This window comes from Monomorium pharaonis, chromosome 9, assembly GCF_013373865.1.
Source record: "Monomorium pharaonis isolate MP-MQ-018 chromosome 9, ASM1337386v2, whole genome shotgun sequence".
Taxonomy (NCBI): domain Eukaryota; kingdom Metazoa; phylum Arthropoda; class Insecta; order Hymenoptera; family Formicidae; genus Monomorium; species Monomorium pharaonis.
In genome coordinates, this window is record NC_050475.1 from 8,028,671 (window position 1) to 8,045,696 (window position 17,026).

General features: G+C 42.0%; 1 protein-coding gene across 3 annotated transcripts in view; it reads right to left on the reverse strand.

Moving 5' to 3' along the window:
- The window catches only part of LOC105829072, a 100,560-nt gene that overhangs the window by 25,261 nt on the left and 58,273 nt on the right, over positions 1–17,026 (reverse strand). For 2 of the 3 annotated variants that reach the window (XM_036292468.1, XM_036292466.1), the window contains exons 5-6: positions 16,134–16,585; positions 12,504–12,567 (exon numbers count right to left, since the gene is read on the reverse strand). In XM_036292468.1, the coding sequence (XP_036148361.1) occupies positions 12,504–12,567; positions 16,134–16,585 (516 nt within the window). The remainder of the gene's footprint in view (positions 1–12,503; positions 12,568–16,133; positions 16,586–17,026) is intronic. The other variant, XM_036292467.1, reaches the window with a different exon arrangement.

The following is a 17,026-nucleotide window of genomic DNA, read 5'->3' on the forward strand; positions in this document are numbered from 1 at the left end:
TATAACGCAAAAATCCTCCAAATATATTGGATTTAAAAATTATAATGCAATAATAATTTCAATATTAATGTTTTTGATAAATATATTTCTTTATATAATGTAGACCATTAAGTAATATATTATTACACAGAAAAGAAGGAAATATTCAACTTATTTTCTTTAATGAGACACATTATCTTTAACAAAGAATTTTTTTTTGACAACTATCTTAAAATATATCACAAATTTTATAAAAATTATCACAATACACTAAAAAAAAAGAATTTAACTCTTTCTAAGAATATTATAAAATTGTATTAAAGAAAAGTTTAATTTTTGTTAAATAAATAATAAGAATAAAAATCTAATCTTTATTTTATCTTAATACACTTAAAATTTATTAATTACTAACAATAAGGTTCAACAAATGTTTATAATAAATTTAATAAACTTACGAAATTTATGAAATACAAGCAATATTTATTTAACACGTATTACGTAAATATTAATTGTTCCAAACAACGAGTATATTTTAAAACCATTATCAAGATAATATTTTTTACAAAGGTAACAATCAATTATAAGAAAAAAAAGCCTAAAAATTGAATAATTGCTTTTCTTAGCACGAAAAATTATATTTTCTTGTGCGTATACAAATATTCTTTATTACATATCGAAGCGATATATTATAAATAAATTTATTCCATATCAAAGCAATATATATAACTAGGTTTAGTTGAAAAAAAAAATTTATTAATTCATGTGAGTCGCTCACTGGCGAATAATCCGTATGAAAAACTCATCATTTCTACATCCAAATCTTTTCACACACGGCCCTGACCCTCTGAGTCTCCCCGGCCGTTTTATATAGTTTGGCCTAGCGCTAAAACAATCAGCGACTTCGTGGTCTTGGTCTCGACCCTCTTCGACCCTCTTTAGCTCTCTCGCTCTCTTTCTCTCTGTCTCTCTCTCTTCCTCTTTCTTCTTTCCTCCTCTCTCTCTCTCTCTCTCTCTCTCTTTCTCTCCCGGCCGTTTCCACCGCCAGTACCCGCACGGAGGCCGCCAGTTCTCCTTTTTCTTGCTTTTCGCGTCAAGCGCGAAATAACAGACGGACGACCGATGGAGCGCCGGCGGGGCGCAGGGGGGGGAGGCGGCGAAGAAGGAAGAGAGTCGAAGAGCTAACTCGAATTACTAAAACGCCGAAGAGGCAACGAGCTCCGAGCGGGCGAGTTTACGGGCGAGGTGAAGCGCGGCGGGACACGAGGGAGGAGAAAAGGTCTATTTATTAACGACGAGCCCGCGGCGAGAGGGTCTGCGGTTTTCTTCGTTCTCGGGGAAAAGCGGGCCGTGCGGGGCTCGCAGATCACAGGGGATTCGCAGAAGAACGGAAAAGCAGCGCCGGGGCAAGTGTTAAAGGGAACTTTAAGGCGCCGCGTCGCGCCGCGCCACGCCGAGCCGCTTTTTCATCGTCATGCGCCTCTGATATCTGACAGAATCCATCTCGCGCTCGTTACCAGCTATCAATGTACCGCTGAACATATCGGCCGCGCGCCATCGTCGACGCCGCGCTCCTTACGGCAGCACGCAAAAGAAAGGGGGAAAAAAAAAGTTATTAAGAAACCCGAAGATCGACATCGTCGATGACGTACTACCGATCTCGCGAAATGCATCTCGCTGACCGTAAATCAAACCCGTTTGCTTTCCGCGATCGAAAACGGGAGGGATTCATCGCGGACACCCACCTCCGCCCTCCCGTCGTGTATAATGAACTTTGTACGGGCCATTGCGAGTCGGGACTCCGAATGGAAACAGACGCGCGGGACAGCGGCGACGAAAAGGGAATCCCGCGCGCAACACGCGACAGAAATGCAGAACTGTGGAAACGCGAAACGCGCCGAGAGAAGAAGAAGAAGAGTCGTTCCCTCCTCCTCTTCCTCTTCGTTGTCGTCGGAGATGCGCGTTCCTTTCGATCTCTTTTTCGTCCTCTCTCTTCTTTCGCGCGCGTTTCCCCTCTCGCCCGCGGCCACGGCAGGGCGCTTCGTTTCGTGATTATATTCTCGAAATAGTCAACCGGATGCCGGCCGACACGATGCGCCCGCGGATATTCCGTATATTTCGGGAGACCCTTTTTTCGAGCACCCAGCGAGATACGAGCAGAAGCGGAAGATCTAACGCGGGTATGATCTAAAAATCCCGGACGGAGCGACCCGAAGGCCCGAAGAGATCCGCGAGGAAAGCGGAGGGAAAAGCACATCGAAAGATAAAGGATTAGCAAATACGTTGAAGAAAGCGACCGCGATCGAAATTAACGTTTTGATTGACGAGGAGAGCCGCGACAATTCGCATTCGCACCGCCTGCATGCGTGCAGTTGAACCGCGCCGAATCGCGACGGTTACAATCGGGGCGATTTGCACACTCGGAAAGGCGCAAAACGCGCACCGGCGGTTGAAGAAGGTACGGGTAGAAAAAGTGTTCGGTCGCGGCGAGCGTGTGTGTCCGAGGGTGCTGACGAGCCGCCGTCGTCGTCTCGTTCCTCGGACGAGTGATTGATCAACGATCGGACCCGAGGGACACACCGTGTAATTTTCTCGGCGCGAGTCCACTTTCGAACTCGTCGGCGATGATTAAGAGTCATCCGTCGGCGATGTCTTCATTTCGCGGCGAACGCGCGCGGTGAAGGGCTTCGCAGACCTATCGACGACGTTTAACTAGGGTGAGAGAGAGAGAGACGCTACCGAGACGACGCGTTTCGCGCCTCGTCTGATTGATGGCCCGTAAACTGTTAGTCCTCGGACGTCATTGATTCGACTTGGCTTCCAGGAGTTGGGCATGTGCGTCTCTTATTAGCGCGAACGGCTGCGAGAGATATCGAGGGAGTTGACGGGAGGATGCCATTACGTTGTCGAACTGAGCTACGGAAAGCTAACGCGTTATTCTCACGACAGTTTCGTTTATTCGTACATATGAAGTAATTAAATTTTAAATATTTCACAGATTTAAACAACACTTTACAAATTTAAAATTAGATTATACGAACCACCAAAACTTTTTATTTGTAAATCCATTTCAATAAAAATGTCAAGCTCGAAAAATTATGTTAAATATTAGAAGAAAATGTAGCTGCAGTTTATCTGTATAGTAATTTCACAAAATATAATCTATACCTGCCATGAAACATGAGTAACAATAATCTGGTTTTAAAATAAGTATCGAATTGCAGCTTAACTATTACGTTGCAAAATATTATGAACAGCATACTTATTTTGTTTATGTATTCCTTATCAACAAATCTTCAAATTGCTTACAAAATCTTTGTCGAGCCTTATTAGTAGTCGGAATTCTAACGGACACTTATGCACAATTAGAATAGCTAACCTCTGATTTATGAAAGAAACTAAAGTGGCATCTCTCCCCTTACCTTATTTTTTATTGAGAAAATTGGCCCTTTGTTTAAAATTGTAATTGTGTTAAACGCGCGAGATAAAAATAAGCTGCTCACCTCGCACCTTGGAATTGAACTGCGTTGTTTCGTTTAATTCTAATTTTGTGCGGATAATTCGGTACAGCCGATATGAAAATATAGGCATGTTCTTGGCGATTGAAAAATCGCGAAACGACGGCCAAGAAAAAACGAGGACGTGAAGCGACGACAGCAGGGCGGAGGAGACCGGGGAGAACGTCGTCCGATCGAGCAACGATGGATTCCTGAGTTTCGAGGACGGCATGCGATTGCCAATAGCTGTTTCCCGATACAAATCGATCGGGGCCAATCGCGCGGCCAACATCGCGGCACTCGTTTCGCAATTCCCTTTTCGAACCGGCCATTTTTAACGCCGACCGCTTCTAACTCCTTTTGCTCGCGCAAAATTGCACGCAACAAAAATACGGTGCATAAAGTACGCTGCGGAGAATTGAATTAATTAAGCGAGACGCTATAATTAACGGTGCCAGTCAAAAAGTCGGTGGCGAGAATGGCGGGATTAAAAATTTGCATAAAATCTCTTTCGGCATATGTTCCGTAATGAGGTAAATGACACGTTGCGCAAGGTGATGAGCGAAATCTCTGGCGTGGACCGTGATTCCCCGGGATCATCCTCCGCTGCAAAAAACGAGCGTAAACGAGCGGAGATTCGAGAATCCACCCGAGGGCCACTCCACTACTCCTCCGATCCTCGCTCTATTAATTAGCTCGCGGCAACCTGCCCCCTCCCTCGGTCCCCTCCCCCCCCCTCCTCCGTTAATTTACTCCGCGCGTTTATTTTATTTTTCGCAAGGGTTCCTAAGCCCTGCGCCCCGGTCCCTTCGGGGGTCCGGTGGATCCCGCTCTATTAATTAGCCGGGGCCCTTTTTTCCCCGCGCGCTAAGTCCGCGCAAGATCCATCGAATCCCGAACGGGGAAACCGGCGGACGGAGAAAGGGGAGAAGAAGGGGACGTCTCTGGAATTCCAAGATCGGCAAAAAGGATGGCAGATATTAATACTATACTCTCGGCGGAGGTTGATTGGACCTCTGGGATATTTCGCGTGATATTGGCGTAAACCTCGTTAGCGAACATTTCGGGACGTGTTACGTTAACGTTCGCGGTTTTGCATGTAAATCGCATCTACCCAAACAACGTTTCCATTAATACTGTAACAATTATGATTATATAACACAAGTAATTAATAATTATTATTATGTAGTAATTGATAATTAACTGTTTCAATCTCTCCGTAACCTTCGACTATTTCGACTAACGGTGATTCAATATTCCGTGGCTACTGCCTTCTTTTTATGCATGCGAAGAGTACGAGGCATGTTTGCGGAAAAATGTCTTTCTTTTGAGGGCCGATAGCATCGAGGCCACGTAAACGATATGGAACGGGAGGGGAAAAAGACGAAGAAAGACGGAATCCCCGAGAGCCGTGGATCGGGAAGGGCGGTAGGGAGGGTTCGGCGACGTGGCGATGGTGGTGGTAGAGAGCGAAAAATGAGGGACGACATTCCGTCTGTATACCGATGCATTTCGGTGACCGCCGCGACGTCCTTTCAATGCGACGATCGCGATTCCGCGGGAGGTAAGAGATTAATAAAAAGTTGAAGAACGATAAATTAGACCGACGACGGGACGACGCGAGAAGACGTCGCAGAAACGCGAGCGGGAGGGGGGATGAAGAGGACGAAGGGGTCTCCGTCACCGCTGCTGGCTGCCCCCTCCCCCCTCTCGGGGGGGACGATCGCCAGTCTGGGGCGATATAATAAGTTTCATATATAAATAATAAAATTTTGTATCTCTTTCTCTCTCTCTCTCCTCCGTCTTTAAGGCGCTGCGGGTTTTTACGAGGCAGGGAGATGATGACGGGCCGTTTCGCGAGAACGCCTTGGGAACGCGAGAGTGGACGCCACGAATTACGGCGCGAGTATTGTTCGCGTCCACGTCGAAATTGGCCATTGTTTGCATGGGTCTAGGTGAACCGCGTAATCGTTACCACGAGCACGCGGGACGACGGTAGCTGCAGCCGCGTATTTTTTACCGCCTCGCCGGTATCGGAAAAAAAAAAGAAATATCGTCGCGAACATTAAACTGTCGCCGTCATTACGAACGAATGAATGAATAACGCGCGCGGTCTGTGTTTCTTAATAATTCGATAAAGCGGAGGCGTTTTTTGAAAAGAAAAGCAAAAACGAAACATAATTCATACGCAAGCTGTAATTTACCTGTCAAATATTTACTTAGCGGTTAATTCGTAAAGTTTCCAACCCCTTCGGAGCGTGGCAGACGGCGCGTGTAAATTCGTTTAAAAAGTTTCGAATGAACCGTGAAATTTGTTTTCTTCTCCGTCTCTCTCGATCTCTTTCACTGCATACATCGCTTTTTAATGGTATTTCTTCAAGGCTAACGGTTGCTCGCCCGAGAAACGGACGTGGTAACAAAACGGCGATCGTCTGTCATCACAATCGCATCGTTCAATTTCGAATAATGAAATCTGTCTCGCAACACAAATGAAAATTAGTATAAAAGTCGATAGAAAATTATATATAAATGTATAACTACTCCTTGTTTTGCAGAAACGATTGTTCGAGCAAAATTCCACGATGACAAATTACACCATGTCTGAGATTTTCTCATACATGCAAGAAAACATTCTTGCAGTGAAAAAGTTTTTATTCAATTTTCTTCTTCAAAGTAACAGTTATCTTTATAAAGAATGGTTTCTTCAAAAGTATTAAGTAACTATTATAAAATCAAATGTTATTTAGATTAATAAACGAGTAGAATTAAGTGTCAATTATAAAAATGTTTTTAATATTTTATAATATTAAATAAACAACGTATGATGTTCGATCCTGCGAAAGCTTCTTCAGCACAAATATTAACTTAAACTTAATTTACATTAATTTGCACTAATGTTGTACAAGTAATATTTGGAAAAAATGCATAACTCGTTTAATATTGTCATGAATAAATTAATATGGAATAAACCCTGCAATACATTATTATAAATAAAGTCATGAATGTAAAACACAATAAAACGAGGTATAAAATAAACCGTAATGTAAAAAAATTCGTAATTGATTCATTATTTCCTGATCGTGAATTAATCGAGTTTGATGTTATCGAACGTAATATAGTTGTGAATCTTTTCATCAATATAAAAATGTTCAAATCCGTTTAAATTGACCATGTTACGTTATTAAATATATTAAAATTAATTTAAAAATTATAGAAAATAATGAAAACTAATGGCAATTGTCATAACATGTAAAACGTGAATTTATATGTAGCAGAGGTTAATTCCAAATATGTTTTAGATATGTTAAAGACACATTAGATATAATAAATAAAATAAATTTCGGCATGCACAGAAATTAATAAATAATAAAAACATACTTTAAATAATTTAAATTAAATTAATATGGCATATTTTTTTTAAATATTTCATAAGTTTATTTTTATCCTATTAAGTTCCTATTATAAACATCAAATTTTAATATATTTTGAATCTTATACATATGTTGTTGAATCTTATTAGTAGTAATTTAATATTGCAATTAATAATATTAAGTTAAAACAAAAATTAGATAGTCTGTTATTGTGCCACTACTTTGATAAAATTTTATAATGTTCATTGAAAGAGTTTAAATTCTTTTTTTCAGTATATAATAATTTTTCTAAAATTTGTGATGAATATACTCATATAAGATAATTGTTAAAAAATATGTTTTGTTAATGATAATTGTGAGATACTAAGAAAAAATAAATTAAGTAATAAACTTTTTTTAGCAGAATTAATATTTTTCTGTGTGTATCTTTTAGATACTCAATTATTTTTCCTTTAAATATATGTATGTAAGTAACACACAACACAGACACACACACACACACACACACACACACACACACACACACGAGGAAATAATTAATACATATGAAATATTATATATGTATATATAATACTGTATAGATTTTATGCAATTTTTTAAATACAAAATCCGAGAGATTGTTTTTAACAAAAAATAATTTTACAAAATGCAAGTATATTCTCTATATGTCACTCTTCAATTGAATGATTCTTCAAACGCATTTACCCACACCAGAAATTATCTGATGATTATTACATACGCTTTTTACGATAATAGTCCAACATGGTGTCTTTCATAATCTTTCAAATTACTTATGAAAAAGTGCATCCAAAGCTAATTAAAGTTAAAAATTCTTTTCTCCTGTGTCGGTGCATTACAAGAGGAAATTAAAGGTCACCAGAACTTTAACTCTTCAGTGCACATACGTACGTAGATCCGGCAGGTAATCTAGTGGGGGCGGCGGTTCGTTCTCTCGGAAATGGAGGGAGAAAATCCAACGAGGCCCTGGAGGGCTCGTAGCCGGCACTACATGCAGAGAGCGGTGCACCAGTTATTTATCGCGGCTCCTGTTTATGCTTTATTTGTTATTTGCTTGCTCGCTCGGTCTGACAGCCTATGTAGACATGCATACGCGCATCTGCGTGGAACACCTACACTATCCGTCTTATAGAATCGTGATTTCACATTAACGAGTCTGTTTCGCGTAATTAGATGTTAAGGGAATCGTTTAAATAATAATTCCTTCCTCGATTCTATCATGGAAAAGCGTAATTCGAACAACTAACGTCTCCTAGGTGGCTGTCGTTTCGTCGCGACTTAATTACTTGACGAGATATACATTCGCTCGGTATGCGCATGAGAAGCGGATCACTAAAAAAAATGATAAAAATATGAAAATAAAAAATGATTCTTTTTCTAAGTTATTAGCGCTGTCATACATTAAACATTATGCACCTAATTAAGCGGCTCTCTTTACAAACTGACAGATGCGCTCGTTAGGAATCGACGATGTCGATATTACTCACAATCGTGAGGCGCGATAGCGAGCCTTAATTAAATTGTATTTGCACGAAATTGATGGTCATAGATATCAACGGGACCATTAAACTCGTTCGCGAACGTATGTCGAACAGGTGCAGGCTGGTGGCGCATGTACATACAACGGCGATAATTGTTGAAGTCGTAAATTGTTATAATTAGTCCACTGATAGATTTCAGTGATGCGCGAGAGATCACCGCGTTTCCTTCCTAATAAGTAGACCGGTGATCGTGTGGAGCGCGAAAACCGCTCTCTTTCTTTCTCCTTCGAAGACGCACCTTGTTCATCGAATTTACATTCGACGATAAAACGGTATAATAATCTTAGAGGTTTATGTCCAAGTTTAACGAGTACGGTCTACCGTCACTGCGGTCTAATTCGGAATACCAATATCGAAATTACACGATGTTGTACGAGCGTGTGCCACTTGATTGCGGAAAATTTATCCGCTCGGGAAGCCCCGGCTCCGGGAGAGCAGCTTTATATTGATGATCAATTTTAAAGTGAGTCAAGTGATACCAGTAGTGGAAAATTTACGCTCGCGACTGAAAAACATAGTAATCTAGCATGTTCGGGATATCAATTTTAAAAGAGAACATGAAAGCGAGGTTATTTATTCGTAGTCGTAATACCCAGGCCGCTCTATTCGAGATACCAATCTTGGCGAATGACAAGACCGGTGACGATTCCGGAAAGTTTGACGCTTGCAGCGAATCTACCGGAGCTTAACAGCCTAATGTTCAAATTACCAATCTCGCACGGGCGCGTCATAACGTTTAATACTGCACGTCGTAGACGACGGTCATCTCCTTCACGACGTAATGAAGGCACCTCGACGGAGACAAGGTGGCAGCGGCACGTCGATGTCAAACGCGGAGAATTAAAAAGACGACGACTGGCAGTATCGGGAGCGCGCAAGATAGGGGAGGGCGAGAAGGAGCAGTATCCTCAGCGAAGAAGGAGGAGAAAGAGGGGGGAAGGGGCACGCGAGAGGGGGGAAGGAGAGGGAGGGAGAGACGGGAGAGAAGAGTCGAAGACACCACGAGAAAGAGAGAATAATGCGTTAAAGCAGCAACCAGCAACTACTCTAATTGGCCACTTTGTCCATTTATTCGATTTATTTAAATTATGGGACAATTGACAGTAGGCATTCTATTTTTTAAATCTCCCCGGCCAACCGGCTGATTGGGCAAGATTGGCGTGAGACACTGGCCCCACAGATTCCCCAGTTGTGGGCTTAATCAGCTTTGATTGCTAGCGTCTCTCTCTCTCTCCCCCCTCCTCTCTCTCTCTCTCTCTCTCTCTCTCTTTCTCTCATCCGCATCTCTTTCTCTCAGTATTTTCTTTCTCTTTCCCTTTCCACGTACGCATACATTCACGTCTCTATCTTTCTCTCGCACCGAGCTCTCTCTTTCTCTCATCGATACTCTCTTGCCACCGCTTGCGTCCGCTTGCTTAGTCGCGCGCGGACAACGTATATACATTTTATTTTATTCCATTTCGCAGCAGATCCCACCACGCGTTTAATATCGTCCGGCCGACGTTGGATTGGCCGATCCGAAATTGTGGGAATATGTCACTGGACGAGAAAATCCAACGGAGGCCGCCCACTCTCTCTTTCTCTACTTGATGCTCTCTCTGCGCGTGCTCCCCTCGCCGCGAATACCGTGATTTCCGTCGCAGAAATCTTATCGTGGTTTCAGACGCGAATTGCACGACAGATCGCAAATTACGAGTTTCCAAACGTTTTCATGGAAAATAATGATTTGTGTGAAGTGTCAGAGCGAATAATTAATCTTAATAGAAACATCGGCATCTTTATATAATACGGGCCTTTATCTATTATTGCACGCAATGAGCGGTACTTCTACTTAATCAGAGATTCCTGATTTCATCATGATATTCATTGATTCAAAATCTCTGTATCACGTCTTTACAATAATTAATGAAATCAAAGTTATCAAAGACGCTTCTATTACCTCTATTTGATTAGACAAATATCGCGCGGTTTACACATGGAGGAAAATATTTTCATTGCAGCAAAACTATTTTTGTTATTGTTTATTTTTATTGACAAAATTTAGTTGAAACATATAATTTTAGATATTACTTATTACCATAGAAAATCTGTTTTATTGCTAAAATAGAAAAAATTTGTTGAATGTATTTGTCTTTAGAATTAGATTAATTTCCTGTTAAAACAAAATAATATATTTTTAGCAAATATTTTTTCTAGAACAAAACTACTGTTGCTTATACAAATATGAGCTTGTACAAGTCCGTTTGACCCTGCAATACAGTTATAATTATGAAAATTTAAAAGTTGAAAGCTTTTAGATTCCTTGATTTTTTCGATTCAACGGCAAACAATTTTGATCGCAAATATCTGAATTTTTAAAATTCAAAAAGCAGTCGCAAAGAAAAAGGACAATGGATTATTTGACTTATAATGACTTATACAGAGAAAATAATCCTATGTCACTGCAATTTTAGATAAATAATTTTTAAACAAGTAAATGGATTCAAATAAATTTTGCACAAAATTTATATCACAGTTCTATTAGTATACGTGTAAAATTAAACTTAATTGGTAAAGCTACTTTCTCATTAAATTTACAAATAGCTACTACAAAACAAAAATTTAATAATAAGAGTCAAGAGTAAACAGAAAAACTTAAACTAATAAGAAAATAATGTTCAAATTATATATACATATAGATATGCAATTAAAAATAATAATAAAACGATCCGCAAAATTTTCAAATCTTTGGTAATACTTTGGAATATAACACATACATCTTTAAGTCCGTGATTCAATCCGATTGGCTGGCCAACAATTCGCCGATTGAGTTTGTTTTTATAGCAGAACAATTTGTAGTTTTAATAAACTTACATTTAGGAAGTAGCAATTGGTACTCTTAATCCATATAACAGCCGATTTTAATCTGCTATAACAACGAATCATTTTTCTCCGTGTGCATATTTCTAAGTATTCATAGCGCACGGCTCGAGTATTAAAAGAGTATGGGAAAGAATAAAGAGACAGAGATTGATAAATCCTGAGTTTCTTTTATCATCGACGGTCGAAGCAACCCCTCCCCCCCCCTCCCCACTCCCCTGAAACCCCTCGTGGGAGCCGCGTTGGCACTCATCCCATTTCCTTGATAATTCCCATAATGCTGTGGGCGGATATTCCAATAAAGGGGGAACAGCCCCCGGGTACAAAATACTGAAAGCAACGGACGGCCGCGATTCGTCAGGTTGGCCGTCGCCACGATTCACGGGTTCGCGTGGACCGAGAGAGAGAGAGAGAGAGAGAGAGAGAGAGAGAGAGGCAAATAAAGGCCGCGGGGAGAGCCCGACGGGCACTTCAGAGCCGGGCTTACGTATAGCGTCAGATTTGTCACGTGGCATGCAGGAATGCGCGATAATTACTCAAAGATGCGGGCCCACTGTGCGCTGCTCGCACGGAGCGCACGCTGGACGCACACGCGATTTCTCCAGCGCTCGCTCTCCGCGTGAGCGCGCGCGCGCGCACGATTATTAATTCCCGCTTGGAAAATTCGCTCCGAGGGAGAAACGGAAACGCGGATTCCTCTCCGGGTGGAAGCGTTTTGCAGCGACGCGAGGAAGAGGGAACAAAATCGGCGCTGATAAAGCTTTCGCGGAACGCGTCACAATTTCTTTTTCTTTCTTTCTTTCTTTTTTTTGTGTGTGCGTGTGCAGAACGAACGCTTCCGCAGCCGGAATACGCGCGGCCAGGCCTCTGGCGAACGCGAGCGCGCATACCGATTATTTCTATCCCGACGCCGTTAAAGGTCAGGCGTCGTCGGCCGATCGTGCGCGTTCGATCGGCAACATTGTCTCCGTTCTAATCATAGATTCGCTCGTTCGATTAAAGCTGGCGATTGCAAATCACCCGGTCTAACCAGATCGCGGCGGCGACGGCGACGGCGGCGGCGATTTCGCATCCGCCTCTGTGCGTCGGTCTCTTTCCGCTTTGGTCTTTCTTTCTTTCTTTCTTTTATTTTTCACCTTCCTTTTGTTCGCGCGGTCGCAGGGTCATCGAACGCGGCAGTCCCGATTCGAATCTAATTACGATCCCGATAATTCCGTCAGCAGGAGGAAATAGTAACTCACCGGAAACCTTCGGGTCAGCTGCCTCCACCTTCATCGCCGCCAGGCTCGCTATTGTCGGCGGTACCTAAAAGAAATACATTACGATGTACAATGCACCGGCGTGCCCAGGGCCGTATACGCGGAGCGAAAGGGGACGAAGCGGCGAAAGGGAGGAGGGGGAGGGGGAAGGGGGGAATACCCGCCATGCCGCCCACGCGTGCGCGGCAGACGCGAGATGTTTCCGTAAAATCCTATCGCAACCGAAGGACCGGCTTATTCCGCGAACTAATCGCGTTATGGCCTCGGGCCGGTTCGCAATGGCCGCTTAATATCATTCGTTAACCCTAGTGCAAGTAATCAAATTACCTTCTGGGGCGTAGCCGCGGCGTTTCAATTTTGATTTGACTAACTTCCTCGTATCGGCGCGCGGTATATTGGTTCGTTTGCGAAACGATTTTTCCAGCGGATACCGAAGTTGAAGTCACGAAGAAGGAAGGACGGACGGACGGACGGATGGGGAAGCGACACTTGTCTCTCGCCCGCGCGAGGCAGAAGCCTTATCGCGATTTAAATTATTCGAATGCTGTACGATTTCCGAAGCCTTAGCTGAGAGCCGATCCAACGATGCCAACGTTGAATTTATGAACCGGTTACTCCATCGTCTCCGCGTCTCCCCTCCCCCCCCCCGCCGTCCCCTTTTCTCTCATTGACGTTGAATTCTCTCCTGCATTCGTCTCGGGGAGGAAAAAAATTATTTACTCCGTTCAACGCGTCCCCCGAATTATGCGAAACGAACGGGACGATTTTCGCTTATCTCTCGTGCGTGAATCTATCGAAAGAGCCACGAGTTACTTTTTGCATTCTATTACGCGCTTTGGCGCATCGTCGTTGCATTATCGTTCGGACCGACGACGAGATTTCTCGTTACGGATCTGTGAACTTTACTCCATCGCGAGGAGCAACCTCGCGCGCCGGAACAATCGATTAATTTCGTCGAATCTAATAGAACTCGCCGCACGTACGTGACCATTGCGTTCCATCCAATTCTGCAATCTCTAATCGAACATTTATATTCCTCGTTCATAATTATCGGCGACCTTCCGTGCCTAATATTGCGGATTGCAGCGTATCGCGCATAATAACGTCGAACGATCGACGCGGTGAGAGGACGTTTAGGGAAAAAGTCTCCCTTCGCGCTCCCTCTCACCGCTGATTCCGCAGAGGGATAAACGAAATGAGGAACGGGACATGTTTGCGTAGCGTGTGACGATATACATTCTAAATTAACGCGCTTACGTCGCGGGGACGAAAAAAGTTCGGGAGGAGAAAACGCGGACGCGAGGAAACGAATGGAAAATAATGTGCATCACGATGTACATAATGCGGACGTGTGCGCGAGAGTGGTGCGGAGGGGGGGGGAGGGAAACGCAGAGGGCGAAGAAAGAGAAAAAGATCGGAATGGGACAGGGGTGGGGGCGAGAAGAGTGGCGACGAGGAGGAAGAGAGAGATGGAGGGGAAAAGAGAATACCGGGTAACGACAAGAAGAAGAAAGACGGCGATGAAGGAGGAAGGGAGAGAAGGGGATACATAGGTGGAGGGGGAGAAGGAGGAGGAGGTGGAGGACGACGATGAGAAAGGGTAGAAGCAAGGAGAGCGGCAAAGAGGAGGGTACGCGAGGCGAGTATAGAGGTATATGAGAAAACAATAGAGCTGATTTGCAAACAATAGAATAACGTTAAGACTCGAGTATTATACGCCGTTGTTACTTCTTGTGCCATAACGCCGGAGAGCATATGCCCATTAATATTCAAAGGCGAAAATAATGTAAACGACACGACAAAAATCGGGGGAATAATTTCAATTCTCCCTGTATGGGATTCCACAGCAGCGATCCCATAGCTGGATCGTCTGCGCGGTTTCGTGTCTTCTCCTCCTTAGTAGCATATGTAGACATTTGTACCGTGAAGTCGCATCGTTGATCATAACGCAATGATAGTGCAACAATGTTGGATTTTGTATTGTCAATTTGTTTATCTCGGTGACTAATTTAAATATTTTAATTTGAGGCAGTATAAATTTTATCCATCCTTTTATCTTTCTGTACTATTATAATCTTTGTTTAAAAGATAATTGATATCATATTACTTTAGTATTTTCCAAATATTGCAGCCATTTAAATGTAAATGTTATAGAGCAAAAATAATTTAAAATTATAATTTAGAAATCATATTTTTAATAAATAGATGTACTTGTAATTATCCTTAATTTCTCTCTCTTAAGGGAGTTCCTTTGCTCAGGCCCGGCACTACAAGTGGCACAGGGGTTCAAGTAAAGAAAAATATTCAAATGACTATTTTGTTTCCTTCTTTTTTTTGCTGTATATGGTCTAAAGTTAATAATGGTAAATATAAGAAAAAAATCGGCTATAAAGTACTACCTTCATTACTAAAATAATTTTTTTAAAAATAGAAAATATACATTTTTCACTATTATACCACCCTTAGATAACTAAATACAACAATTTGAAATTCATGTCACTAGTACACATTTACCACACTTACGTGCTGTATTACTTTGATTATTGTAAACTTTTTTTATCTTATGAATTATTTCACTTAAACGAGCAATCGTTTCAAAAATTTAACAGTACTTTTCTGGACAGCTAAGATGTATCATTGTAAAGTTTGACTAACATCTGTTCATTACTTCTATGTTTAATACGACAATAAAAACTGAAAAACCCTGAAAATTCATCGATTCCCATAAGAGCCCATGTTAATAAAATATTTTAATATCTAAATAATTAGCTAGTTCAGCTTTCTGAAGTTTTGACAGTCAATTTATATCACTAATTTGAACTTTTCTACAAAGTTTCATAAAAATCTGTTCATTTTGATTTAGCTGCGGAACTCCCTTACAATTTCTTAACTAATAGTAAATTTTTTCTTGTACACTAAAATAAGACGAATTTAATAAATGCTTTCAAATTCATTAAACGTACAAAGAGAAATAGTATATTACAATTTTGTCATAAATATTTGTAAAAAAATATTTTGCAATCTTTCATCTACCGAGAACACGGAATTTTTCGAGTTAATGCGTTGTGGAAATAAATCGTCCGATGGAGGAACAAAAAACTCAAAGGTATTCAACAAGCGAATGATCACGAGGCGGCGAAGTCTCTATCGACTTTTATTACAACGTATCATAACCGATTGTTCGTCGCTTACGATTCTAGGAAGCGCTGAATTATTCTAGCACACTCAAGCTCACACAGCTCCCGGTTGGTAACTTTATGATCTGACGGCGACCCGAGTCGGATGAGTCACCGCGCATTGTTTTTGGATAGCCCGCGGTTGTCCGGCTTTTGACGAAATACCTAGCGGCGGCTCAATGCTACCTGAAATCTCTGACACACTCGATAATTGCCGACACATTCGCGCCTTTGTCGAATTCCGCGTAATAATCTTTAGAATCCGTATTGCGATTATAAGAAGAAAAAAAAGAAGTTGCTGTTTCAGATACTTGAATGACACCTTCGCCAGCAATCGAGATTCTAGCTCGTAACCTCGGTGGAAGGTTTAATGAACTCCGGAATGGAACTGGAGTAAAAAAATGATTGTTAGACTTCGAGGAAAAAGAGGACTCACCCTGGAATTCTCGGACTCTTCCCGCCTTACGTTTTGAAAGAGCACGTTGCCCATCTGAGCCTGCAGATTCTGCTGCAGCAGCTGCGCCAACTGTGGATTTTGCGACAGAATCGTTGGATTTTGTTGCAGCAGTTGCGCCAACGCCGGATTCTGCACCAGTATTTGGCTCAGTGGTAAATTCGTCATGGCATGTTGCATCGAATGTTGTTGCTGCTGCTGCTGCTGCTCCTGCGACTGATGCTGCTGCGATTGTTGCTGCTGTTGCTGGTGCTGTTGCTGGTGCTGTTGCTGCAGGTTCGGCGAGTTCGCGTTTGACGTTTGACAGGATTGCGACAGATTGCCAAGAGACGGAATCGCGCGTTGCGGACTTTGCGGGGTATGCGGAGGCGTGGGCGGACTTCCCGGCGCCATCGACGAGGCGTCCTTCTCCTCCTTCACCTTTATTTTTCCTACTTGAAAAAGAGAGGAGAAATGTTAATTGTCGTTTATCGATTGCAACTTAAACGCGACAGTACAATTTTTTTCAAATATCCAAAATAAATATACAAATTTAAAGAGCAAAACGATTTACAGAACAAAGAACCAATGCATTCAGTGATTTTCGCAATCGATGACAAAGCCGTTTTTCACTAATAACAATATGCAACTTCGTTTCTGAGAAATCCAAGGTGCGTAACATTATTATTAGAGCTAATCGAGAAGTGGGGGAAAAAAGCTATCTGAACGTTGACGTATCACTGACGTATATTTACGATACCTCGTGGAGTTTAACGAGAACCGCGGAATGTCTCGAGCGATCCATAAAATGGTTAACTTTGACTTCTTATCGGCCGAACTTTAACAGGCGCGTTTACCAAGCAAACTGATCGCAGCGCGATCGAGCAAGAATTGAT